Source organism: Passer montanus, unplaced genomic scaffold (genome assembly GCF_014805655.1).
Source record: "Passer montanus isolate IOZ18808 unplaced genomic scaffold, ASM1480565v1 scaffold2, whole genome shotgun sequence".
Lineage (NCBI taxonomy): Eukaryota > Metazoa > Chordata > Aves > Passeriformes > Passeridae > Passer > Passer montanus.
The window spans coordinates 7,991,753-8,019,052 of record NW_024366591.1 but is presented as its reverse complement, the minus strand read 5'-3'; the positions used below and the strand labels follow the sequence as shown (position 1 = coordinate 8,019,052).

Here is a 27,300-nt window from a genome sequence, read left to right as displayed (position 1 = left end):
ACTCATTGATGTGAAACAGAACAACTGGTCTAAAATAAGGATTCACATGAAAAGAATTTCAAGAACCTGCTGAAGATGCATGTGTTTCTCATGTAATGACTAAAGAAGTCAAATACCCAGAACACAATACAAGAAGTCAAATACCCAGAAATGCATCGCACACCTCCCTCTCATAAGCATTGGTCACTACTATTTAGTATCAAAAAAGGTTTTCCCAGTTGTCTACCTGACAGCAAGATAAGGAAATTCATACCTTCAAATTGTGACTCCTGCTCAGTTTTGCAATTAAATAAAACAAAACCAAGCACAATAGAAATGGGATAGGCCTAGCACAGATTGCACAAAAATAATCAGTAATGTTGTTACTGCTGCTTGTGGACAGAAGCCAAGATGAAGCATTTGAACAACAGCATTTCAGTCCACAGTTTCAACTGGTAACCAAACAAAAAATGGATATGTGCAAAAAGAATCCTGTTTTTCATTTCAGTCCGTTGGTAGAGGTGCAAGACTCTGTTTTGTTGCAAGGTAATTTAAGTCTAGTGTATACTTCACATAAGCACTTACTATCCTTAACCTTCCAAACTCTTTTGGGGATGTTATTTGAATTTATCAGAATAAGACAAGATAAACAAGATCCATGTAACAAAGATTTGGGTTTGAGAATTTATACAAGCTCTTTTTTCCCCCGTCCTCTTAATAGCTTTACAGCAAAGTTATAAAAATGAAAAATGACACTTAGAAGACTTACCCATAGATTTGAGGAAGCTTCTACAAGCTTGGAATGAAACAAGGCTCTCACAGCATGGCACTACAGAAAGCCCTATTTGTTCCATCCACCCCAAACCCACTGACAAGTCAGTGGCCTGCAAGTGCAAGTTACAAGCTTGCAGTAAGTCTCCTGTGTCACAGTAGCTCTGCTCCTCCAGCATTCACCACTTTTTATTTAGTCAGCAGCCTCAGCTTCACTAAACATACAGCTGGGTTTGAAGATTCAATTTCCAAAGGTACATGCCACACTGAAACAAGTCCAGTCCAAAGTAATGTGTTCTTCGAGAGTTATTTCCAGATATATCTTCTCTCAAATTCCCTGTCCTTCCTCAGAAAGAAGCCAAGCTGCCTTCATTTCTGTGTCCTGTTATAGCAGCCATCTGTCAAGCAAGGAGTTTTGTTCAAAATAATAGAAGCACAGTAAAGCAGGGATTCTATCCAACCCTCATCTACAAACAGCTCTTCCAAGAAAAAAAGACATTAAAAAACAAACAAACAAAAAAGACAACAAAAAGAACAACACACCACCCACCTGCTTGATTATCAAATTAGTTTACATGTTTAAGAGCTGTGATTAGAAATAGTACTTCAAATTGGGAAAAATACTGCTCCAATTTAAACTGCAAAAAGAAACTCATAAATACCAAACAGCTACACATCTGGCCAGGTGTTCAGAGTTTTTGCAAAGTTCAGTATTTGCAAGTACCAGTGTAAGAAGTGGCAAAGGCCTTCCTCTGAGCGCCACTTAACATTTTCAACCCAGGCATTACTGAACATGATTCTCCCTCATTTACTCTCTCTGCAGTTGACTTAAAACAAATAGTTGCTTCAAGTGAGCAACAGCACCTCTTATAGTGTAAACCTCCAGGAGACTAACAGCTACAAAGTCTTTCCTTTCCCTTCCTATTCTTGTGATTAAGGGAAAATATGCAAAATGAGACTCAGACTCCTACACACACCATAGGGTGCTCTTGATGCCCTGCAGATCCTGAGATATGGAAAAGACAATTGGTATTAAGAGTTCTTAAAGAACACAAGCAAGAACAAAAAATAAAGAAAAAACATGCAAACACTGTTTTTCTGCAGAGCACACAGTGCACAAGTCCATGGCAGTTCACTAATTGACACAGCTCATCCTTTGAGAGCTCACCTAAAATAACTGAAGGCTTACATGACATTAAATGTATCTACAACTTGAATCCTTATTGCTGAGATAGGATAGATTTTGCCACCACAGGCATAAACATTTGTGTTCTTTCTGTCATGTTGGACGGATGAGGAGCTGCTCTGATCTGCTCAATGACCTTCACTGAAGAACCCCAACTCTGAATTGCATGGGGGAATTAGCATTCCTCACCAGCTGTAAGGAATGCATCTGCAAAGAAAAAATTTCTTTAAAAAATAATTACCATAATTCAAAAGAATCAGTAGTTCTGCAGAAACTTTTTGCACAGAAACAAGATGGCACATGAGCCAGTAGGGGAATTCAGCAGCAAGACTCAGTCCTGACAGTTAACAATCCACTTGCCTCTTGCACCAGCCAAGGCAGAGAAGCACAAGCAGCAAAGAAGAGGAAAAAGATTCTCAAATGTTTGGGCAATAGATTTGTACCGAGCAAAATGCACTTGCTCCCACTGCAAGCACAACTCCCACAGACACAAAATACACAGTCTTTTTTTTTTTTCCTCCTCCTGTATTCAGCAGTGTGTTTAACCTTGGAGCTGTCAAGCTCCATCATGAATAATGAGCCATGACAACACTCCAAGTGATCCTTGGAGAACAGACCAATTTTTCCTATATGCTATGCAAGGAAAAATGCTTATATTCCCATGGTACAGTACCTGCTTTGAAAATATACAGTAATGTGGCCATCAAGAGGAGACCACAAGTAAATACAGAAAAAAAAATATTTTATTTCCCAATATTTCAGCACCTAAAAAAAGAGATTTATTTCCCAATATTTCAGCACCTAAAAAAAGAGATTTATTTCCCAATATTTCAGCACCTAAAAAGAAGCAAGAGCAATAAAACACAACATCCCAAGGGTTCCTCTTTAAAATTATACTGGGACTGAGGGTATTTGTCTCACTGAATATGCATTTCACACAACCATTTCACAGCTGAGGAATATCTGAATTTGAAAAAACCCATGACAGCTACAGCATAAAGAGAGAACACCCTGCAGGTTTCACAGCACTGTGACCTCTAGAAAATGAGCACCAACGAGGGACACGGGGGTGGCCTCCACCCTGAGCAGCCCCAAATGCTCCCAGAACAAACAACACACTCAGCACTGCCAGAAAGTGTAGGAAAAATGCACTTATCTGAATGCCTGATTGAAGCTCCTCTACACTAACACCCCAACCATGCCAAGGCAGGTCTTCCAGAAGCACAGCACAGGCAACCAAGCAATAGCAAGAGTCATTTCTGCTGCGCACCTCTCAAGCTCAAGGGGAGGAGGAAGACAAAGATTTAGCTAAATCTTTAGATTTACCTAAAGAAATGAAAAACTAGGAAGAAACAAGCTGAAGACCTAAACAGGCATTCCCTTGTCTCTTAAACAATGATGGAGGGTTGTGGTTGCCCTTAAAACATCTTCCCTCATCCCAGAAATAAATGCATTAACATTAACATGAACCTGGAAGACACCATGTTCTCTAACAGCTCAAGCAGCATGCATTTCGCCTGTGTTTCTGCAAGGTGGAAAAACAAACGTATCCTTATTCCTGAGCTGCTTGCAATAAGGTATTTGTCCATGGCTTTGTAGGGGGATAAGCTTGAGTCACTTCCTAGCTTGTTGCCACAACTGAAAACACAGTGTATCCCTTTTTCCTCCCTGTATGGACACTGCTTTACTTATAATTCAGTTTCAATGATTACCTTAAACTACAGGAGCTTTCAAAAAGCTCTGTATAGCAGGAAAGCAACAATGTCAAACCTGTGATGCTTGTCTTTCCTTAGGCTGTGAAGTTGGCAGTTTCAGACAGCAGAAAACAGTTGAGAGCACTTAGAGGAGTTTTAAGTGCTAACACATCTCCCTCCCACCAAAAGGCCTTCTCTCAAGACAAGATGACTCTGAAAGAGCTGGAGTCAGAAAATCTCTGGAACTAAGATCTTGACTATGGCTGAAGCTGGAGAGAAGATTCTAACACCAAAGCAGTAGTTACACATGATAATGTATTTATTGGCAATTTAACTTCTCTCTGGGGAGTCTAGCACACATACCCCTCCTCCACCTGCTCTCCCTCTCCTCTATTCACCTTTTCCATGTCCAGGGCATTTCATAGCTATTCCCATCACACTAGGTCTATCCTTCCCCTGAAGCAATTCCAAATGAGCAAGACCTGTGTTGGCACCACACACAACACTGCCACTATCTCTGATTCAAAACAGGTCTACTCTTAGCAGAGGACTCACTCTATACTCAGAATCACTCCTCAAATTACAGGATCAGTAGTTTTCTCTCTAGCATCACAGCTGAAATGTCCACAGCCCTCCCCATGCCCCAGGTTCACTTCTCCCACTCCCTGATAATACACCACCATTTATGCCCCACATCACAGCTCTGCACATTTAGCATTTCCATTCCCTGCTAGTAATATTTGGCAATAAAATCCCTTTAAAGAAGGCTAATTACATATTTCACTTGAACAGAAATTGATACTAGGCCAATCTGTAAGCTATTTAACAAGCTCTCAAACTTCACGTCAGGGAAGACTTTGCTCTCCACCAGGAGCAGCAACATAGCTCTAAAAGCAAAGGTGGAAAACTTTGCCACTGCAAGGTGAGGAAGGAAGGCCACAGATTTGATTCTCCTTGCAGCACTACACCTTCTCCATGCAAGTCTTATCTTGAAGATACACTGCCTGTGTTTCACAAAAGGAAAACTAAGGGAGCCACTTCAGCTTCCATGAAAATAATGAAAAGTAGTCACAAAAAAAATTTTAAAAACCCACACACATCAGTTGATAGTTGTATCAGAAATAGAACAAAGAGCAGTATGACAGAAAACAGGTCAAGGACTCAAAACTCAAAAGCTAGGAGTTGGTAAAATTCAGGATGCCTGGTTGCATGCATGCATGAAGCATGTCTGTCATTTTCTGAGAGCAACAGTATCTAGTTTCCAAAGGGATGAAGAACTCAAGTTAAAGTCTCTCAAGCACCTCAGCATCCAGTCCCATACCAGAACAAATGTTTTCTGCCTGTTTATGTCAGAATTACCACACAAAACAGAATCCACAGAATCTGTGGATTCTCCTTATCACTTTTTCTCTGTGCCCACAACACCTGGTGAAATAACATTTCAGCCAGACCACTTATCTGAGGGGAATTAATGCAACATTCTGCAAACCACCCTCTGCGCTAATGAGGTGTGCTAACCCTGCTTGATAACCAGGGTGGAACTGAAAAGGGTAAAAGGAGGAAGTGATGGACAACAGAAAACTAGTCCTGTTTTAACGATGAAAGACCAGTGCCCAGGAAAACTACACTTTCTGTGTGAGACTCAACACAAGTCATCATTTTTCCCTGTGGCCAACAACTATATGGCATCACATGGAGATGTCACACCTGATACACTGAAACACTGCTGTCAGACTGGCTGACTGCCTAGAGAATCCCAGCTGGAATCTGCGGTAACCAGGCACACCGAGTACACAGCTGTTGGGAAGTCTCCAACTGTGAGCTCAACCCACAGGCACTTAAAAAAGGAAGAGTTATGAGTGTTACACATGTAAAGCACACACATTAATAATGTCTATTTGACAGAGACTAAACCCATAAATATCTACTACATCCTCAGATTTTAACACACCTAAAACTTTTCCCTGTTAGGGGATGCCACGCTAAAAAGAATGACTTGTGGCAGTAAGAGACTCTTCTCCTACACACAGGCAGGCCTTTAAGAGGCCAACAGAACCACTCTTGCAGAAATGTCACACATCTACCCCATAGACACTAGATTTTCATCTTGGGGACATCTTTGGGGGCAGGAAAACAGAGTCACGGCACAACTACAAAGCATCACACAGTAATTTGGAGAGGCAAACCACAAGTCTGACCGCTGCCCAATTCCTAAAAGCCGAGAGCATAAAAGTGGGAGGAAAGGAGCTTTCTTTTTCCACACTGATTATCTGAAGTAACCATGCAGATTTCACTGAAATGCTTTCAGTCTCTTCCAACTGAAGACAGACCTAGCAGGAAGAATTTACCCTAGAACCTCAAGATTATCAAAGTATGACTACGTGAACACAGACTACCATAACAGGGAACAATAAAAAACCCAACATGTGTTAATGGATGCTCTAATTATTAATGTGCATACATGCAAAACTTATCAGAAGTGCCAAGGCATTTCAAAGATAGATATTTGCCAGCAGTTTTATCACCACCACATTGTCTAGCTGAATTTGATTGAACTCAGTGGACACCAACTTAATCCCACAGGACAGTATCATTCACTTCTGCAATATCCACTGACCTTGTTTCTGTGAGCCCTGTTGTAGTGTCATGACTAAATGTGGCAAGCAGCAAATCTCACTCTGTCAGCAGCCAGTGCCTGTCCTTTCTCCTTTTGAAGCTTCCACTCATTTCTGCATTTTTTTTCAGTCATGCTGCTTCAAAACAGCTGATCCAGATGGTGGGTATTTGGATTTCAACCTTGCCACATGGTGATGTGGCTCAAGAAAATAAAAACTGTTGCTACCTGCTGCTGACCTACTTTAATTTGTTTCCTGCCATATGACAGAATAAACAATAGAGTTCATTGAACTTGTTTTCACACCTAGCCACTGCTATGTAGAAAATATAAAATAAAACTAATAGAGGAAGAAGGAAAGAGGGGAAAAAAAGAAGCATGAACCAGTGGGGAGTAGGGAGGAGCAATTCTCACCTCTATCATAGTCATCTTCCTCTATTGCTTTTTCCTGAAGCCTCTGAAGCCGTAAGATCAAGGATTTTAACTATGCAAAGAAAAAAAGTTAGTTAAGAAGAAGCTGCATTTAAAAATATATAACTATAAACTTCTATGCAATATAAATTTAATGGATTACTACATCACTACAATGGCCAAATTATGATGGTTAATCCCAGTATTTATTAAGTAGACAGACCTATTTGGAAGTCAGCTGAACTGCAGCTACTTGAGTCAAGCATGGCTTTAGTCCAAACATACACAGAGAATAACAAATTATATTTCATGAAAAGCAAAGGTGATTGTGCGATTATAGGATATTTTTCACCCTTTGAATAAATGAACGTATGATTATTAGAGAATTCTGTCAGCACCATATCAACTTCTGATCACATTGTACTCAACAGTCTGTTCCCAAGCTCCTTCTGATGATTTTGTAACTGAGTTTTGCAGAGAACAAATATAAAATTTCCATATGCAAACCACATTTTATTCTGTAAACAGAAATGCAGTATGAGTACTTTGGAACAGGTATGTTGATGTTTTGGGTCAGAAAAGAATGTTAATTTGCAGCCAAAAAAAGTTTCCTTAAAACACAATTTAGGCTCATCTACATAACGTCAATATTTGCATTTTCACAATGCAAATGCTAGATGAGGAAAAAAAGCAGAACACCAAGAATACCCAAACCACATACAAAGTACTCTCTCACATTCCAAAAGGAACTTACCACAATAAAGTTTTATTTCAAAAGGTAATGATTCTCTTTGTTAAATTTAGTAAAATTTTGTAAGGCCTTTACAAGTTTTTACCGTTAAAAGAAATTGGTTAGAAGGTAGGTTTAGTCCTCTCCTCACTGCCATGACAGACACAGCCTAACACAGCTGCATTTACAAGACTGGAATATGGTTCTTATTAAATTTATGCATGAACTGTACCAAACAAGCCACTATCAGCCCTGAAAAAGGTGAGCCTGGAGAAAGAAGCAGTGTATATTCTCAAAGTCCAAAGCCTGAAAGTGCTTGGGAGAGCACTAAAATCCATACTTTAGACATCCTTAAGAAATCTTAAAAAAATATTTCCCTCGTCCCTGAAGCTCTTTCATATTTAATCCTCATATTTAAACTCTAAGTTGCATACAGAAAAACAGGTACAGCCAGTCAACAAGTTAATAGAAGCACTCAGTTATCACGACTACACATCAGCACACAAATTAGACAATCAACACACAAGCCTTTAAATTCAGGATTTCCCTCTAAATATGGTATGTGAAAGTAGACTAGTAAGAAAAGAACTAAAAAAATAAAGTCAGGAAAGCATCCAAAAATGTTTGATTAATAAGAGGCTATAGGATGCTCCAGAAGAAAAACAAACACAAAACACTGTATACATTCCTATTTCTTCTGTGCTTTACTTTATTTTGGTTTTCATTTCCTGGAACTCCAATCTTTTTTCTCTGAGGCTAGTGAGGAATGCAAATGGTATTGAAGGGAAGAGCTCTGAACCCTCAGCATAAATTATTTTCTGTGTTTTATGCCTGACTTTTTATAAAGTTTTAAAGAGGCTTGCAGTAGGAATGATTCAAGTGACACTTTTTTCACATACATGATGTACAGTAACCACCTATGCTGAGAGTTCAGCTTTGCTGCTGCTGGCAGTGTTTATTCCATCATGTCCTACAGTGGCAGGTCATTTAAAGCCTGCCTGGGTACCAGAGCCCAGGCACGCCCACGGCAAACTGACTGATGCTGCTCTGTAAAGTGCTGGCAGGCTGGGAGACACTTGGAGCTCAGCAAATCAATGACCTGCCTGTGCTTCAGCATGGCAAGTCCTAGATGTGCACCAGATGAAGATCACTTTTTAAGTACGGAGAAAGCATAATTGTAACAACTTTGGTTTTGTCTCCTTTTCTTGACTACCTTTGCCTTTGTTCCTTTCTGAGGAAACTTTGAGACTCTACTCATTATCATTACAACAGGAAGGTGCTTCAAATTCAACATACACCACTGGCTAACCAAGGGCAAAGACATCTAAGGGCACAAATCCCCAGTTCTCCATTCAATGTATTAATGAATACAGAAATTAAAGATAGCAATGTTTCTTTTGTGCCTATCAAATAAGCAATACCGAAAAGAAAGAAAAATAATTTCCTATTTTGATTGCGTTATGCATTCCCAAATTTGCAGTGAATTAATTTCCCAAACCATCTCAGACAATGGGCACATTGCAATTCCAGGCATGAAAACAAAGAAACTGTTCCATGTAAATGTGTGTGAAGTCTGTAAATAAGAGAACCTAGTTTGAGTTCTACACATATTATCTATGAAAATAAAGTATTACAGAGCACTGCAAGCCCAGGTCAGATGCCATGGTAAGCAAAGAAAGAATAAACCTTTCTCAGCCTTCTGTTTTACCCAGACAGGAGGTCTGTGCAAAGTCTCCCCAGAGCAGGTTGTTTCATTAGGCCTAAAGGCCATACAGCACCTCTCACCAGGTATGTGTTTGAGCTGAGAAGTTACAAAGAGCTGAGCTTCTGAAAGGCAACCAAGAAACTCGGGCACTAGTGAGACAATTAAAATTAAATTTAAAAAAAAACAACAACAACCTAACAAAACAAAAAACAACCCAGACACCTAAAAAAAAAAAAAATCCCCAAAAAAACCCCAAAATTCCATTACCATTTGTTCAGTACACCTTGAACAAATTAGTGCAATCCATTGTGTCCATATTAATTTCTAGATTAATGTTTCCTGTGTGCACAATAAAGCCAATACTTGGCTCCTTTGATAGGGTAAGATCAGAATGCCCACCCTACCACCATAAAAATATAACACAGATGATCCTTCCTAAAGCTTCCCCACCCCTCTCCTATAACGAGCACAGAGAGCACAGTGAAATGACACTGCCTGTGTACACTGTAGGTACAAATGCAGGAACATACATATATGCAAAAAGACTCCTGACTCACCAGCCCACTACTCCTCCAGGGTGGAAGGGGAAAAGAAAAAAAGGTTTCAGTTCCCAGCTGGAGACAGAAAGGGACTTGATCCTCCTTTGTCTTCACATGGGGAGAGCACGTATTAGATTACACACTACTTTCACAAAGTTGCCCAATTCTTAGAAGTCTTTGGCTCAACTTCAACATTTCCAATTAAAAAGTTCAGTGTTGTTAAATCATGACACTTCAAGAAAAGAGTTCTTACCACCTCCTAATTTTATACTACGTATAACCCAAACTGCAGACAAAACAGCCACCTGTGAAAAGAAGTGGTACTTACTGAAGTCAGAAACTGATGTGTGATGTTGGAAATGAGAGGATTAAAGTTTCAGTAGAACATAGAATAGGGTACTGCAAAAATATCACCTATTTTTCAAGAACCAAACAAATCCTGTTATCTCATTTTTGTCATGCAGAGGTCTACTGTAAAACTCTGAACAAAGACCACAAAAGCCAGTAGTATCTAAACTCCTATGTAAACTTTGATTTTGGCACTACAAATAAAATGTTTTGAGGAAAAGGTATCAAAAACAAAGTGAGATTACTGACCTTTAAAGTACTGCGGTTGCCGAGCAAGCAATCCTGTAGCACTGGTTCATATTTTTTCATCAAAGTGTCCCAGTTATGGTCACTGACAGTAAAGCTACTTTCGTAGCCTGAGGTGACAGAAGAGCCAGCAGATGCTGCATCCGAGGAATCTGTAGAATATGAAAATGTTGCATCTATATCCAAGAGAGAGACAGTCTCACAATCCTGTAATTTATCATTTACTGGGCTCTCACGTTCATGCTGCCAATCTTCACTGGATCTGGAGGAGCAACACAAATCTCCCAAGTGCTCATGAGTTTGTGCCATCTCTTCTGGCTTCTGCAGATTGCCTGTGGTTTTGGGATGCAGAGCAATCTCATCTTCCTCAATAGATTTGCCTTCCACATCATTTACTCCAGAGGCTGAGTTCAGAGAGAGCTGTATGAAACTGAAACTTGATCTAAAGCTATCCTGTGCACCAGCAGAATGAGAAATACTACCTCTGTTTCGATATTCACAGTTGTTATTCACTTCTGTCTGATCCAAAGCACACATGTTTGGGGGCTTGCTCACTTCGCTGCTGCGGCAGCACACAGCAGAAGCATCTCCTTTGCCTGTTGTGGCAGCAGGGCAGACCCCTGTCCCTGTGCTTTCTGACTGTGGACCATTGCAATAAGAAAGATTTTCACAGCATCCTGGAGCATTTCCAGTAGCGGCCAAGGCTGTCACCCCAGGAGCAGGAGCTACAGCACTACAGAGCAGGAATTCCAAGTCATTTTGGCACTGTCTGTGCAGAGCACAGCCCTCAGTGCCTCCACAGTGCTGCTGGAGCTCTGCTGGGCTGCACCCCGCACAGGCACCCGGGGACTGGAACTCCATCTGTCGCTGAGCTTCTGGCCTCATGTATCCAGGTCTTCTTGCCAGCTTCTTTTTACGAAGAGAGCCCGCCGGCATCAATTGCTGGTGATCACCTGGGAGGGGAGAAAAAGTCAGTAAGTGACTGCAGTTCACTTTCTGCAGTTTTCCAGGCTTAACATACTGTAGTATCTGAAAATAGCTGTTTCTGAAATTTCAAGCAGTGTATCGTTTTCCATTTCAACAAGACACAGACACTGACCATACTGCAGATAGAGAACACTGTGTGTATTCATTCGCCTTCCAAAGAGTTCCCACTTGTTTTTAAGGGAGCTCACTAACAAGCTCCTCCATCCGGACACAAACCTGGGTACAATGTATCGCATCATCTTCCCTATTCACAATATCACTCTGCTCTTCCATTCTCAACTTGCTTAACAGCACGCTGAAGCAGAAACTTGGTTTAAGTTTCTCTGAGGCAAACTGATTTCAGACTTACAAGCACATCTAAGATAGGACTGAATCTGCACCCGAAATGTGAGAACCATGATCACAAAGAGGTTTTGTTCAGTTTCTTGTGTTCAAACCCATGTTTTAACACCATGAGTAGCAAATGGCTCAGGCTCTGCTGCCATAACAGATACAACTGTATTGTGGTTGCAGATGTTGGTCTAATGAGATACTACACAAGTTGTCATTTAGATTTATGATACTACCTATTGTCAAAAATGTAAAGTTGAAGGAAAAGCTTTGCATGAAGAATCACCAATCCTAGAAAATTATTATTTTTTAACATTACTAAAGTATTAATGCCATTAAGAAGGAGCCTCTGCTCAGTAACTTGATTTCCTTACACATACCTCACTTACACAGATGAAAAGATAAATTTGTTATTTGCTGAGATAGGAAAACAAACAAAAAACCCCACCCAAACAAGATAAAAATTCCACAGTAAACAGTAAAATTGGGAGATGAGAATTTAATGTCTGTGTTTTCTGTATATTTTTATATATGCATTATTGATAAAAGATTACATGATGACTACTTTCATTCATGTGTTTACGTACTGCTAGTTAAATGGTATTCCATTTTTCTGTCCTGCACAATGGGAATCAATGGGAATACAAGGCCTGCACTATCATCCATTTTGTAACACAAAAAGATATTGACTGCACCTTTTTGCCAGAATCACTCTACAAGGGGATCTGATGTCTAGCTGAATTATGTCCTCTATTAGCTGCCCTCTACTCACAGAAACGGAACCAACTGGATGTTGGAAATATTCATATCACCCACACAGAGCCCTTACAAAAACACAAGTTTCTGATATTTTTTCTTTACATTTAACATTCCTCTCTAATCACAATCCTTTGTCAGTTTTTACATTGATGGATATGCACATAATCTAAATTCTTCAGCAGCTCCTAACACAGGCCTCACACACACCTCACTATGATGACATCTTATACAAGAATTTAAGCATTTGAACTGAAACTTCCCAGGAGAATTTTCCCAACATTCATTAAATTCTCTCCAAATAACCTCCAACAAAAGCAATTTATACATTTTCCATATACTAGAATAGTGGCACATCTCACCATGGGACTGCAGTTAAGCCCCTGTATTCTGCCTCCTATCACCATAAATTAGAATATCCCAGCAGTCTCTTATATTCTCTTTTGTCTGAGGGAAAAAAGCATCACAGAAATCAGAAGTAAAAAAGGTCATGGAGTCCATCAGCCTGTCTACTATAAAAAGACAGCGAAATGCTGTTCTGGGAGTAATTTAATAGAAGTCTTAACAAACAGGAATCACTCTCAGAGCAAGGGAACAAAAACTGAACAGAATGTTCTTTAAAATTTAATTCTTTTGGTTTATATACAAAACAATAGGCTAAATTTGACTTCAGCAGAAGAAATCAGTCATGCATAAGAGTCATTCTAAGGCTGCATATAGTCCATGGCCATTTAAAAAGGTCTCATCTGTAAAAACACAAAAGGTCCTCTGGTTTAATTAAAATCAGTTTAAAATTGATCTCACTAAGTCACTATGAATTTCTAAAGTAGACAGATAATTAGAGCTCTTTAAACACCAAATTTAAACTAAGCTAATGTAAATAAGGTTTAAATTGGCCAAAGCATTAGATATTCACACCAAGTGAACTGGATGCAATTCTAAAAATTATTGGAGCCAAAGGGGTCCAGTTGCAGTGTCCTGAATGAGATCACACACAGCCCACACATCTCTGTGCCCCTCACAAGGTTCACAGACAGCCTCTAGACAGGTTTGGCACTCTGCTCCTGCATGCACTCCAGGTCCCTCTCCTGGTGAGTCCATCCAGCAGCACAAAGCACTCACCTGGATACCAGAGCAGAGTTACACTGCCCCAGTGATACCCAGGATGAGAATCAGGCCAAGCCACCAGGCATCCAGAGGATGCTACAGGGAGAGAGCTGCAGTCCTTTGCCTGAACGTGGCTGCCCCTGAGAGCCAGGCAGAGCTGGGACTGACTTGAACATGGACACTCTCACCTTTCCCAAAGGATAAGGGGAAGCCCGATCTCCAGGTCCAGCTAGAGAGCACTCACAGTGCCCTCAGCCATCACAAAACCCAGCCAGGAGGGTTCTATTGCCTTGATGTACTGTCTGGGCACTGTTTACCCTTGTGCCATGCCCCTGTTCTCAAGACTAGAATAACTTCAGTTGTTTATTATTACATATCTGAGATACAGCTCCATAAACTTTCTCTGCATAACCTTCCCACCATAGCTTGCCTTGTCTGCCTGTCAGAGAAATTACACTGAACCAATTCAGCTGGCTTGTTACAAAATAAAAAGACAGGCCTTAAATTCTTCTCATCTCAGTTTGAAGAACATCAAATAACTGTTGGCAATTAACTACAAAATTATCCAAATGAAAACAACCAAAGGCAATTTTAAAGCCCTACCCTACAGGGTGTCATGCATTGTATGAGACACACATTTAGAAATCTACAAATGGAAGAGCCTTTCAATAGTAATATTAAAAGTCAAATTTTTAAAATATATATTTTACAATCTTAGAAGACAATGTAACATATATTTAATGGCAGATATGTGCAAATTACTTCAAATTCAAATTATGAAAGCTCAGAAATATTCTTAACAGCTCTTTCACCATAGCAATCTTTCCTGATGATCAACATTTCATGTACAATAGCAGTTCAGATCCAGAGCAGAGGGAAAAAGAAAATAGTCTCTTGCTGTAAAGCGACATCTTAGTTGCACCAAGTGAGGTGAAAGAGGGAGAGGTGAAGCCTAAGAGCATTTCCTGATGGAAAGAGCACATTCTCTTGTGTCCAACCTGACACCAAAGGACAGCAAAACAGTAATCTAATTTATTTTAGATCATCAGTCTTTGTTCTCAGCCACAAAAGTAGCAGCTCAGGACCAAATGTTCTAACAGCATCTGTGGATGAAAAGGTGTAAATATCTTCAATTTTTGTTATTCTGGTAGAATTGTATAGATCAGTACAGAAACTCTGAGGCGATCATCTTCTCACTCCTGCTATAAGCATGTGATGCAGAATGCTTGCAAGATCATTTAAGCTCTCCCTGAAAATGAGAAATTATAGACGCAATTTTAAAGCTAGCCCAACTATCTGAATACACCTATATTATAGACAGTTCATTTTCATTAGAATAACAAATTCATCCTCAGAGCACTTGTGGGTGGTAACTGTGATGTGGAAGAAAAGGTATTTGGTCATATTCAAAGCCAGCTATCAAAGCACTGCTCCAAGCAATTTCTGTAGTGTTGCTTCTCTTAAAGAAGCCCCAAACACCTGCATCAAACTATACACAAACAAAGTGAGTTCCACATATTTATTATTTACAAACATACACACATAAATGTTTAACCTATCAGAAACAAAAATGAACCACTCTTGGTGATAAATCTGACATGACAATAACCATTACTCTTCAGCTCCTATATCACAGAAATATGTAAAATGCTGCAAGTTCCTAATCAGTTACAGTTTGACTCGTTTACTGAATTTCAAAGACGCCACTAAATATGCCAAATAAGATGGCACTGATCTCAATACAGCCTACATGGAAACAAACAAGTACCACCTCTTCGCACAAATAAGCTTTCAAAGAAAGTCACTTCCGAATAAAGGCTTTAGTAACTCCTAAAATGAAAAGTCTCACCTACTGAGTGTTAACTGTAAGTGTGGTTTATCTAAAGTTTTATAAAGGGTATCTACACAGGGAAGCACTGCCGAGTTACATTGTACTGGATATAATGATACAAATTATTTCCTCACCGAGGCTCCCTGTGATTTCTAAGGTAACAGACTCGGTACAGTTACTCAGCTGTTAGATTTCCAAAATGTCGTAAATAACATATCCTCTGAGGTCATTAAATGCATGTCAGTTTCCATTCTCCACTAAAAAGCACTTCAAAGAGTTGAGCATTATAAAAGCCAGAATGGTCTTCTTTAGCCAGGGTTTAAATAATTGTGTTGTTATTGACACACTCCCATAATGCATGTCATTGAGTTGTCACAATCAAGCCACTTGCCTCCTAAATGCAACAACTCATTTTAAGCCATTTGATGAAATTACAACACCTCTCTCTAGAATTAGAATCACATCAACTGATATTAATACACCCATCACATTTTTCAGACCTCAAGAAATAAAAAAGAAATTTTAAAAAAATAAGCCAGTTTAAACCTGGTCTAGCCTTAACACTAAGAAAGAAAAAAAAGTCTACCAAAAAGTCAGTTGGTAAATAACAACACTTCCCATGTCAGTAACAATCATCCCTTCCTTAATTACATATTTGTTACTGGAACTCACTTTCCAAATTAATCTCTGGTTGATCAGCCTCAACCCAATCATTCTCCAAACCTCCTGACACAATTCACGGATGTATTTCACCCAACACACTGACACCTGCCTTAGCCAGCCAGAACTGCCAAACTCACACCACCAGCTGCCTAAGAGAACAGCTCCCAGGCTCCCCACTAACCCCACACCCAGCTCAGGGATCCATCCTGTCAGCCCATCTGATGAACAACAAAACCTCCCAAGGATGAACACAACCAGGCTTGGAAAAGTAAGCCAGCATCGGCACTGGGTACCTTCAGCATAGTGAATAAGAGAAGACACTTCCCCAAAAATACCCAGCCCAATTTTTTTTCAAAACTATGGGCAAATTTCTTTTTAACTCAATAGTTAAGTTACTGAGAATAATTTACCCATTTTCCAAAGAGGCAGATGGACACACAAGTTGCAAGCCTACAGAGAATATTCACAGAGCTTATTGCAGGAGGTGGGGTGTGGGTGTAAGTTTTGTTGTTCTTCACAGGGAAAAATTCTTTTGTTCCCAGTTTCAATAAAAAGTCTCTAGAGGCAGTCCATGCAAATGTCTTACATGGAGAGAACTCTCTGATTCTTTTCAGTCGAGAACTGACAACAGCTTTAAATATTACACAGAAATAGGGGAGCAAGGATGTTGCATAGTAACTCTGTAGTTTCCTTAGGTCATAAATTAATTTGCAAACAACACTTAATGGGTTTGCAGTCATATCCCATAAAATCATTCCACCAAACACTCGTGAAACTATGAAATCAGTACACAGCAGTCCTTTTCAAAAAATGGTCTACTTAACACACCACACTTCTCTTTCATCACTCTGTCTACAGAGTGACAGTGTGGATTCCCACTACTTCTGCTCAGTCAGATCATCTACAGCAAGACTCTAATATAAAACGCATCAGGGGGGAGGGGAAGAAGGAATCTTTTAAAAAGTGAAGTGTGAGAGCACATTGACAGCAGTCAATTTCTAATTCAAGCACAGTTTGAATGCTCCAGCTTGGAGATTTGAATTTTTAATTTCACGAAGAGAGTGGGTTCCAAATTAAGCATCTGATGCACAGTCAGTCTGAAACCAGAATTGAGTTTACTGAAATAGAAAGTAATTTTCTCTTAACAGCTCAGTAGTGATCACATATAATGAAAATAAAACAACATGGCAGCTCCTATATTGCTAAGGGTGAGGAGTCAGAAGGCTTTTAGCTTTATAATTTAATATCAAAGTCCCAGGACAAGTGCTCCTCCTTTGTCTGCTGAAGAAGTTCACCTTGTAGCCCCAGCCAGGCTGTCAGATGCATAGTCCATGCTGCCTAGGCAAGAAGAGACATGGAATGGAGCTCCAGACATCAGGAAAGCTGAGCACCAAATTCCCACAGAAAGCACAGCATCTCAGGATGCAGATTAAATACACGACACTGCAAAAGCCAGGCACGAACACAAACTGCAATTACAGCAATGCACAGGACATGAGGCCAACCTGCAGCTAGGAGAAAGGCAAAGAAGTGGTGCTGCTCCCTCTCCCTGCTCCCCTGAAAACAAAGTCTCTGGGCTTTACATGAAGCCCTGCAGCTCTTTAAGCTCCAACAGAATTTCTGCACTCGGGTATTCTTTGCTCTTTGCAGCAGCATGTGTGTGACCTGTACTTTTGCAGCTGACAATAAACTGCTGCTCCAAGTGGCGAGATGAAGATCCTCCAGTGGCCCCAGGAGGCACAGCGCAGCACCACCCTGCTGTCCTCACGCCTGCACAAGCAGCTCCAGTGCAACTCCTTGCCAAATGCCAGCAGATTGCTCAGCATCATCAGCCTGCAGGTGTTACAGCCTGGGAGGGCTGAACCTCTGCTCCAGCAAGAGAGTGCAGCTCCCTCAGAGACCTTCACTGGCAAGTGGGAAAGACACACATGATATCCCTTTTGAGATCTTCACTGAGAATATGGCTTGACCTTTACAACCTTTACCCAAGGCTGTAGACAGACAAAACAGAAGCTGGAAGTTTGTTTTACTGGGCCCCAGAACACAAAAGTGAAGACGCCAGCTATATCCTTTTCCTCTAGCATAGAGGAGAAAAGTAGGTTGTTCAGATGAAATTCTGAGATTCTCTATAAACAGGCTGTGGAAGAAATACTATAGCAGAGATTGCTGAAACAGCAGCAGAATACTAACCACACTTCTAGCAGAAATCACAGCTCCCTCTAAATACAGTGGGTCAGTAATCACTAGAGCAAGTCAGATATCTTTTAAACAATTTTTTAGAAAATTAACATTCCAGGAAGGAATAGAGCTTCTCTCTAGAAAGTAATTGCACTGAACTACAGAATTTAGCAGATGTGGCAGCACAGAGGGACAACAGCTATCAACACAGAGGTCGAGAAGGCCTCAATATACAGCTGGAGAGCACTCAAAGGAGGCACCTACCAGCACTAAACATCTAACTCCCCATAATCAATGTAGGAGTCCTGGCATTAGAGGCCAAACTTGCTATTTCCAACCCACATCACCAGGTATGGCAGAAACACGGAGATCTGCCTGCTCCGCTTCAGGTAGGAGCTGAGAGTAACCCCATGCACCTCACACAAGGACTGCAGACCAAAGAGTCGATGGGACCAAAGGCCTTTCACACACCTTCAAAAGCCATGGCCACCAGAAGCAGACAAGGATCAAAGAATACAGTCAGTAAATCCTAGGCTAAGGGAGGACATCACAAATCTACTTTGTCATTCACTCATTTTTTTCTCCATCCTAATTCTGCTAATACCAACACTGCACATGCTTTCCACCACTGACATCAAACCCTGCCTGCTTTTACACCCACTTTCACTGCATTTCAACCATCCAGTTACTCCTTCCAAACCAAGGGCTCATTTCTTTTCAAGTGAGAGTTGATCCAGAATATTTCCAATTGCTGCTCTGGAGCTTTGACAAAAACTCTGGACAGGCCACACTTCACAGCCTAGAATGATAACCATCCACAAAGCTCCTGAATAGTGTTCCAAGCCAAAGAGAGATACTCTCTTTCCCAATACCAATTTCTGCAATACAGACTCTCTGGTCCTTTTCCAATCTTTCCTTTTGGTCACAACACAAACATGCACAAGCCTCCCTCCAGTCCTCCTAACAGCATTTCTCTCACAACAGCAAACAAGCATGTCTCAACTTACCCCCAAAAATCCTCCTCATATGAGCTTCCAGGCCCTCCACCTCCTCAGCCCACTCCATTCCTTCCTAGGTGGAGAGCCTTCCTGCTTCACACTGCCCATCAGCAGGGCTCAAAATTTTCTGGGCTTCCCCAGCTGCATTTAAAAGAGGCAGAGCCCCACTTCAGCTGTGTTCATTGATTTCATTGCTTCCCTCCAATTGCTCAGCCTTTTGGCTGAGGGTTTCTTTTATGTCTTTCACAGCACACAGAGCTTGTATGACAACCTAAACCAAACCTCCCTCTAAAGGCACACTGACTCCATTCATCCCCTTAGAGATCATCCCAACGAAAACACTCTTGTGAGAGCTTCTTTCCCCTGACTGTAAATCACTGCTATTCATGCCTAGGAAATCAAGACAATTACCTGTCACAATTTACTCTGACATTCTCCCTGGGCTAACACACATTAGTCAATAACACAGGCTACCCTTACTAACACATGTCTATGCTGCTCAACAAAAGCACAGACTTCTGCCAGAAGTTTAACATGTGACATTTCTGTCACATGCTGTTTGTGATTCAATTAAGTGCCACTACCTAAGTACAAACACACAGTATCTGCCACCTTTCACTGAACCTCACCCACTACTTTTATTACCAAAGTAAATGAAAGCACAGCATTCATCCTCAAAGAAATTGTACCCCTATATGACATAGCTTGTTTCTTGGGTGCCAGGGACTTCGCAGGATATTGCACTGAAACAAAGTCTTCAGCAAAATACTTCAAGCTAAATAAATAAGTCAACACAAAAATCAAACCTCTCAAAAATATTTTCTGTATTAAAAGAAGAAGCCAGTGAACAGTTTTTCAGGTCAATATATTCCAGATCCATCTTAGCATTTTAAGTGGATAAAGAAGGTGCAGAGCATACCATATGGCATTAAACACACACACCTGAACAGATCTTTTTCAGCAACAAAAAGCTTGGCAGAGAAAAACTTTGAGTGTCATTCAGATAGTTTTCCAGAATAAACAGAGATTGTTAACTCATTACTTCCAATTCTAAAGCAATATTATTTGCTTTAGAAAACCTGAATTCATAATCCAGGATTTGTGTGAGGTAGCTCACATTTGCATATCCTTTCAGGTATATGGGATAGGTCCCTGTGTAATTAGGAATTTCTTCTGCTACTTTCAGGTTTACACACAATACTCCCAAAAAGTATTATTATTAAGAAGTAGCAGGCAGAACTGCTGTAGCTTCCTTTCAAGGAAAGCAATGAATTTCAGAGACATTTGATCTCATGAGTTCTGAGGTACAGCAGTAATCTGATGCATTTGCTTTGTGGTTGAAGCAGACCATGTGAGAAACTACACAACTTTATCCCAGCCACAAAGCATGCCCAAGACAGAACAAAGGACTAACACAGGACTCCTGAAAGACAGCTAACTATTTTCACTATCAGAATACACCTAAAGCTTTGTACCTTTAGAACTCCTGTCTTCATGGAAAAGGTTGGAGATTTAAAAGAAGCACTCAGATAGAATTTTATATTATCTAAGCTATCAAACCTTAAGAGTTGCAGGTCCCCTTGAGGCAGATCCTGCAATAATGCTATTCTGTCTGGTGAATTTTTATTGGAAACCTCAGGTTAACTTATATTTTCCACCAGAAACATGAAGCAAATACAAACATCATATTTAGAGGACTCTGTCTATAACAACTTGCACCTGTCTACATTTTTGGACTCCAAATCTAAACAAATCTGAGATCTGAGACTGGAAAATAGATTTCTAAAATATCTCTGTCAAGCAAATCCACTAAGACAGTCTATAGATATAAATAGTTAATTGACAGGCTCCTTTAACTACTGAGTGAAACAGTGCTACCTTTTTATGTTGGAAACCTTTTGAATTTCCTCCTGATTAGGCAGAAAGGAAAACTCACAGTATTTTGAATGTACTTGCCATAGTTGCTCAACCTAGAAAGCATCCTCTCTCTCAGCCCTCTGTGAGCAGGAACCCCTCGCATGACTAGCCTTACAAAAACAAAGAGGTGACAACAAAACCATGAGAGATACTGAGAAGACTGAGATTTTCATTTCTGAGCAATAAAAGTGTCATAGTGCTTCACTGAACAAAAACATATGAAATGTCTTAAATTACCTTAAAGTCTGGGTCATAAGCAAGGACTGTAGCAGAGAAAGCCAGCAAGGCAGAACTAAGAACATCTTTAAGGTTAGAATGCCCTCTTTGGGTATGAAGACATATTTGCAGCAACAGTAAATTTCAGGAAGTACAGTGCTATCTTATGCTGTAGGAAGGAAAGCAGATCAAAGAATGCAAGTGTGCTACTCCAAGACTTCTAAGATGTTAGAAATTACTTGAATTACCCTCTTCTAGTAGCAATGCTCTGAAGAAGCCACATAACAATAGTGAGGATGACAGCAATCCATACACAGCAGTGCAGAGGGGCAGGACAAGAAAGAGATGGACATAATTAAAAATGGGAAACTGGATACAAAGAAAAACTTTTTCACCCTGTAGGCAGCTAAGAAGTGAAGAAGGCTACCCAGAGAGGCTGTATTATCTTTGGAGGTTTTCAAGGCCCAACAAGATAAAAGCTCTGAGCAACCTGACACAACCCCAGAGTCAGTCCTGCTTTCAGCAGGGAATTGGACCAGAAATCACCTGAGGTTCCCTTGAACCCAAACTATCCTAACATACTTCTAAGATTTAAATACATGTCTCAGGATTTGCACTATTTCACTATTAACTATACCCACAACAAAAGTTCAAGAGTTTAATCTGTGGAGATGCATCCAACCTTGCAAGAAAGCAACTTCTCCGATTTTTAACTCCACAAAGGAGTCACGGGAAGTCAGCAAACAATAGTTCCATCACATCCTGGAAGCTGAAAACAGCTCACTTTCTATAAAGAAAATTCAGAATAAAGTTCAATACTGGAAACAAATAAGTTTTCAAACAGCACTTAAGCATCCATCATTCACACAGAGAGAGAGAAATTACAAGCTTTGGTGATGGTCAGGGCCTTAAGCAAGACAGATACACTAAAGCAGAACACAGGAACTGCAATTGTTCCACAGCAGCAGGCCTTTAGCAGTTAGCTGGAGATTAAATGATGCTCATGAGCATCACTTAAATGTCACTTTGATCTATCACAGTTATTTCACAAAATCTTTATTACTGAGGCTTTTTATTGGCTGTACAAACATTGGCAAGCATTTCTCTTTGCTGTATTAAAAATTATTTTGATACTTATTCCCAGGCTGCTTGCCAACTGGAAGACAAGATGGAGCCATCTGTGAGACTACAACTCTCTGAAGACACTTGCCTTTCAAAAACATAATCCCTTAAATGGTGCCAAGGGCATTACACACAAAAAAACTAACACCACGTCTGAACAGCTGCAGCAAAACCTGCCTGTCTCACAAATTTCCCAGCAAAGGAAGGGGGAAGACCACTTCTGCCCAGGGAATACTGCCTCTACCCTATCCAGTCCGTGAAGTCTGATTATGACATGAGCATGTGAAAAGTCACGCCTGAATACTCTGCCACACAGACGTATCAGCCAAAACTGTGCCAGAGATCTATACCTTATCTGTAACTGAATTAAGTAGCAAACACAGCTATTTCTAGATCTTCTCCTTCTTAGTTTGGTAGAAATTTGAGGGGGCTGGTCTCTTTCTTCTTCCACTTTTTAGCAATGTTGGTGCTCAAAATATGTACACAGGCTGCTACCCAGAATTCCTTATATCCTTAGCATTGTCTTCACCTGGTCTGCTTGATTTTGATTATTATTACTCCTGGTATTATTCCTTACTTGCCCCCTGCCTTGTAATCCTCCTTTTAAAAACTCCTCTCGTATTTTATATCATAATTTCCAAGCCATTAGAGACCACCTTTAGCCAACTAACCCCTAAAACAATTACTCCTAAGATACCTGCAGGAAAGACAGCAACCCCATGTACTTCTCATAGCTTGCACTGCAGAGTTATACTGGCCTCCCAGCATTAAAACCACAGCCAATTTAAACTTACCAGGGTCACACCTAATGCCCAGGCTTCCAGCTCCCAACTGTGCTATGCCTAGGCAAAGCACACAAAGTTTCACTAGGGTATGGCAGCACACGGAGCAGTAACACAAGAAGTGCGTGTGCATCCAGATCCAGGAGAAAAGTCTGGGCTCTCACATCAAGAAATTCAGTGCCATGCCAAACTCAGCAGAAACACAGCAAAACAGCTGCTACACACCATGCTCACGACTCATAACAAAGATAAATTTAAAAATAATATGAAATTAACTCAGAAGGTAAATGACATGAATATACGCTGCCTACTTAACCAAAAGATGGAAAACCTTACTAACCTCACTCTAAAAGATAAACACAAGGCCTTGAAGTACAAAAGGGCAAGCCAGTTGGTTTCACAAAGGGCAATCAGAAGCCTTATGGATTATTCTTCCCAAAACAGCAATGCTGGTTTTTACCTCTCAGTCCTACCTCACAAAGGAAAAGACAGTAACAAATCTACTCCTGAAAATCTACATCATAGCTACACTCAAGGTGGGCTTAGCTAACATGAAATAGATCCTAACTTGACCCTGGAACAGATGATCCCATGGAAAATTCTGTCATTGGCAAAAGCTGGCACCATAGTAGGAAAATTCTCAATTAGCTAAAAGAACAAGTACCCTACTGCTAGTGTTCGCTGCATACAAAAAAAAAAAAAAAAGAAGTTGAAGCTGATCTTTTCGTAGCTTACAGCAACTTGAGACCCCCTGGCAAAACTGGATTTTCCCCCAGTCTTCATTCTCACAGGAAGCAGACATCCAGTTGTGATGGACTGCTCAGAGGAAACCATAAACTGGAGCAGCTCTTCCCTCCCAGCCAAGTCTGTACAAGTCCCCAGCAGGCCACAAGTGTGGGAACACTACAGCAGCTCTCTCACCATGACCATGTTCAGGCTCTCCAGGGGAAAGGGAAACACAATACCTGTTGATTATTAACTACTTTGGGAGCAAAACCACACAGCTGCTCTGGTTCTGCACCCCAGGCAACAGTAATCAGATCCTTCTTACACAAATTCTGTGAGGGTCTCCTCAAGATTTTCACTGCTCTCAGCAAATTAAAATGTCCCGCTCTCCTAAACAAGGATTCTGGCAGGACAGGAGCAAAGTTTAAGCATGGTGCCCTGCTAAAACACTGCTGTCCCACTGCAGTGGCAGCACAGCCTGGGACCATCCAAGGCATCCAAGAGCACCCACCACTGCTGAAGTACAGTTATCAGCACCCTATGCACATTGCTCCCACCATAGACACGGAACCAAAAGATGCTAACAACAAGGAAATGTTACTACAGCAATGCAAAATATCACCCAGCTCAGCAGCTGCATGTCACAACCTCCTGGGACTGGTGTGCCTATGGCTCCTCAGGAGCAGAGCTGGGAATGCAACACAGGCAGCCTGAGCTATTAATGCAAATATGACGGGTTAATGCACTACTCATTCAATGGGAAAAGCCAAGCCCCAGCAAACAGCTGTGCTGCCCATTCCCTTCCATCTCCACGATCTCCACGGACCATTAGCAACAGGAAGCACCTGAAACTTAGACCAGCACCATGAAATTCAATCTCATTCCTGCCTCAGTAACCATCTTTGTCCAAAATCCTAACGGAGAATGGAAAGCTCTTGTCCCCAAAGACATACTCTCTAACAAAGGGAGAAATTAAGTTTATATGATCAGCCTAGCTCTTGAAACAAAAAGTCAGATATTTTATGGAGCTGAGGCTACCTCAATTTACCACCCTGAACAGGCTCAGGGATGTTCCTTTCTTTGAACCTCATGGTGTTTCCTTGAAGTAGAACATTTATGTGTGGAGGAAGGAGAACAAGCAACCACAAGAATTAGATAGCCACAACATAAAGGAAAAACCTGTGGCTATAAGCATTTGGCCTTGCAAGTAATCTCCCCCAGCACCACTCCAAGTGCCTGCATATCTGCAGTACTGATAACCCGTAAGACTAAGCTGCTATGTCAGTGGGAAGAATGCTTACCACCATAACAGAAACAAAATACTTAAAGTATCCCATTAAAACAGCAAGAAAGCAGTTTACTATCATGAAAAAACTATTCTTCCCCTTCCCACGCTCTCTAGAGACTTGATGGCTTCCCAAAAGCAAAACAAAAATATGTTAAAAATTGTTTCCTTTATTGCTTAAAGCATATTTTTCAGACCAATCTGATGATTTTCACCATCATCAGACTGGTGATTTAAACTCAAGTTGCTGTCAGATAAGCTGAACTAGGGACTGTGGTGCTCACCCCTTTAATCAATAAAGTTGTGAAGCCATTGACAGACTTCATTATCTACAGACACATTCAAAACATCACTACTATCTGATTGTAATTTTCCATTAGTATTATTATTATTCACCATTAAGCAAGGTCTTGAAAAGCTACACCAGTGCCACATCCCTCATCTTACACAGATCTGGAGACTTGCAAAACAATTCAGAAAATGATATCAACTCCCAGTTCCTGCCTCTCTCACAGATACTAACCCTTTCATTTTATTTAGTTTTACACAAAGTCTCCCTACTAAGAGATTTTCCTCTGTAATGGTCTCCTGTCCCACTGACCTCTCAGCCCAGCAAAGGAAAACTTTCAACAAGAGCACATTAAACCCCTCCAAACAACCAACTCTTCAGCCATTGCAGAGAACAGAGAAAGGTCACATGCCACATCCATTCTGCTCTTAATTTCAAGGAGCCACTTTTCCCACACAGCTCTTTCCCAAAGAGATTTTATAATCTAAGAACATACAGAGTGTTTAACAAATTTTTATTCAACTGTAGTTCTGACTTGGCTGCTCTTTCATTCAATCCATAAACACAGGTAGTGCATACAACTTTAAAGGAGCTAACTAAGCAGTACTAAGAAAACATATTTTCCATTTTCCATCCCTTATTCTGAGTACACAGCTGTTTATGTAGTAAATATTTAGTATTCAAGGTAAAGTCTAATTTAGTTGGGTTTTTTTTTACATTTATCATTGTTATGAATAAAGAGAGTGACAGAGGGCAAAAAGAGCAAAGTAAGAAGACGATTTACCCTGACACCGGTGTGGCACGACTGAGACCTATCTGTAAGGCAGCAAGAGGGGAAGGGAGGATGTGGTGAGAAAAATCAGAAAGAACCATTGATCATACTCATTAGACAGCTGGGTCCCAATTAGAAATGTATCACACAGAGATAACAAGAGGTGTTCTGGAAGGAAGCTTGGCTGTGAGATGAAGGAGGGTCTGAAACACAGCAAGCAGCATTTTACAGTATCTACAAAGGGGAGGCAGAATCCAAATTCTTCAAGTCCCAAAGGAATCACACCGAACAAAGAAACCCTACTTGAGGAAAACACATGATCTCACCCCTCTGCCTGCAGACTTCAGATCACTCATTAAGCCACTTCACATTCTCAGCATCAATAAATAGGGAAGTAACTCCATGTCAACAGCTAATTCAATTTCCATACAGAAAACTTATGTTTAGCAAACAAAGTACATCCATAGTGGATCCTGGCTTCCACAGCATCAGTAGCTTGCAGGCTTGATATTTCTCCCTGAAAGCATTTTTCAGGTGAGCTCTGAATGGAATCCACACCTATATGGTAAAGGAGAAGAAAAAAGGAAATTACATGGTGTGTTAAATAGTTAACACTACACAGAAATAAGGAAACACCTTCAAAAAAGGATACTACCACACTTAAAATAGGAACAGCAGCCTTTGTTCAGTACCAGAGGGCCAAGTTTTTCCTCATGTGACTGCTGGTTTACAAAGGCCGCATTCATTCCGAATACATAAGGGTTTTGCAGCAGTTTTCCTTCAAGAATATTGAATAGTATTACAACATACCCTAGGTTCAATCCTAATCTAAGTGACGCAGCATGAAAGGGCTGCTTTCTGGAAAGATACACAAGATGCTAAGGATGAACTTGGAAATCACTATGGCAACTCTGCAGGTCCCTTCCTCTTCACCTTGGAGGCCAATGCTCCAAAGGAATCATTAATATGCAATTTCCACAGGAATCATTAATATGCAATATGGCCAAAACCAGAAAAGGTCACAGCCTGTCTCTGCTCAATTAGAAAGAGGGGTTCACTCAAAGAAACACAAGGCTAAAATGGGAAAAGAAAATATCATAACTCCCGAGGAGCGCCCG

At 40.6% G+C, this 27,300-nt stretch overlaps 1 protein-coding gene across 4 annotated transcripts in view; it reads right to left on the bottom strand.

The window, feature by feature from the left end:
- DISC1 (DISC1 scaffold protein) overlaps positions 1–26,728 on the bottom strand; it is a 187,191-nt gene extending 160,463 nt beyond the window's left edge. The window contains exons 1-4 of one of the 4 annotated variants that reach the window (XM_039707573.1): positions 19,083–19,174; positions 10,460–11,176; positions 10,227–10,375; positions 6,659–6,728 (exon numbers count right to left, since the gene is read on the bottom strand). In XM_039707573.1, the coding sequence (XP_039563507.1) occupies positions 6,659–6,728; positions 10,227–10,375; positions 10,460–11,176; positions 19,083–19,140 (994 nt within the window). In that variant the 5' untranslated portion in view covers positions 19,141–19,174. Of the gene's footprint in view, positions 1–6,658; positions 6,729–10,226; positions 11,177–19,082; positions 19,175–26,508 lie in introns of those variants that run through there. The other 3 variants (XM_039707572.1, XM_039707571.1, XM_039707570.1) reach the window with 3 other exon arrangements.
- Between the last annotated feature and the right edge of the window lie 572 nt (positions 26,729–27,300).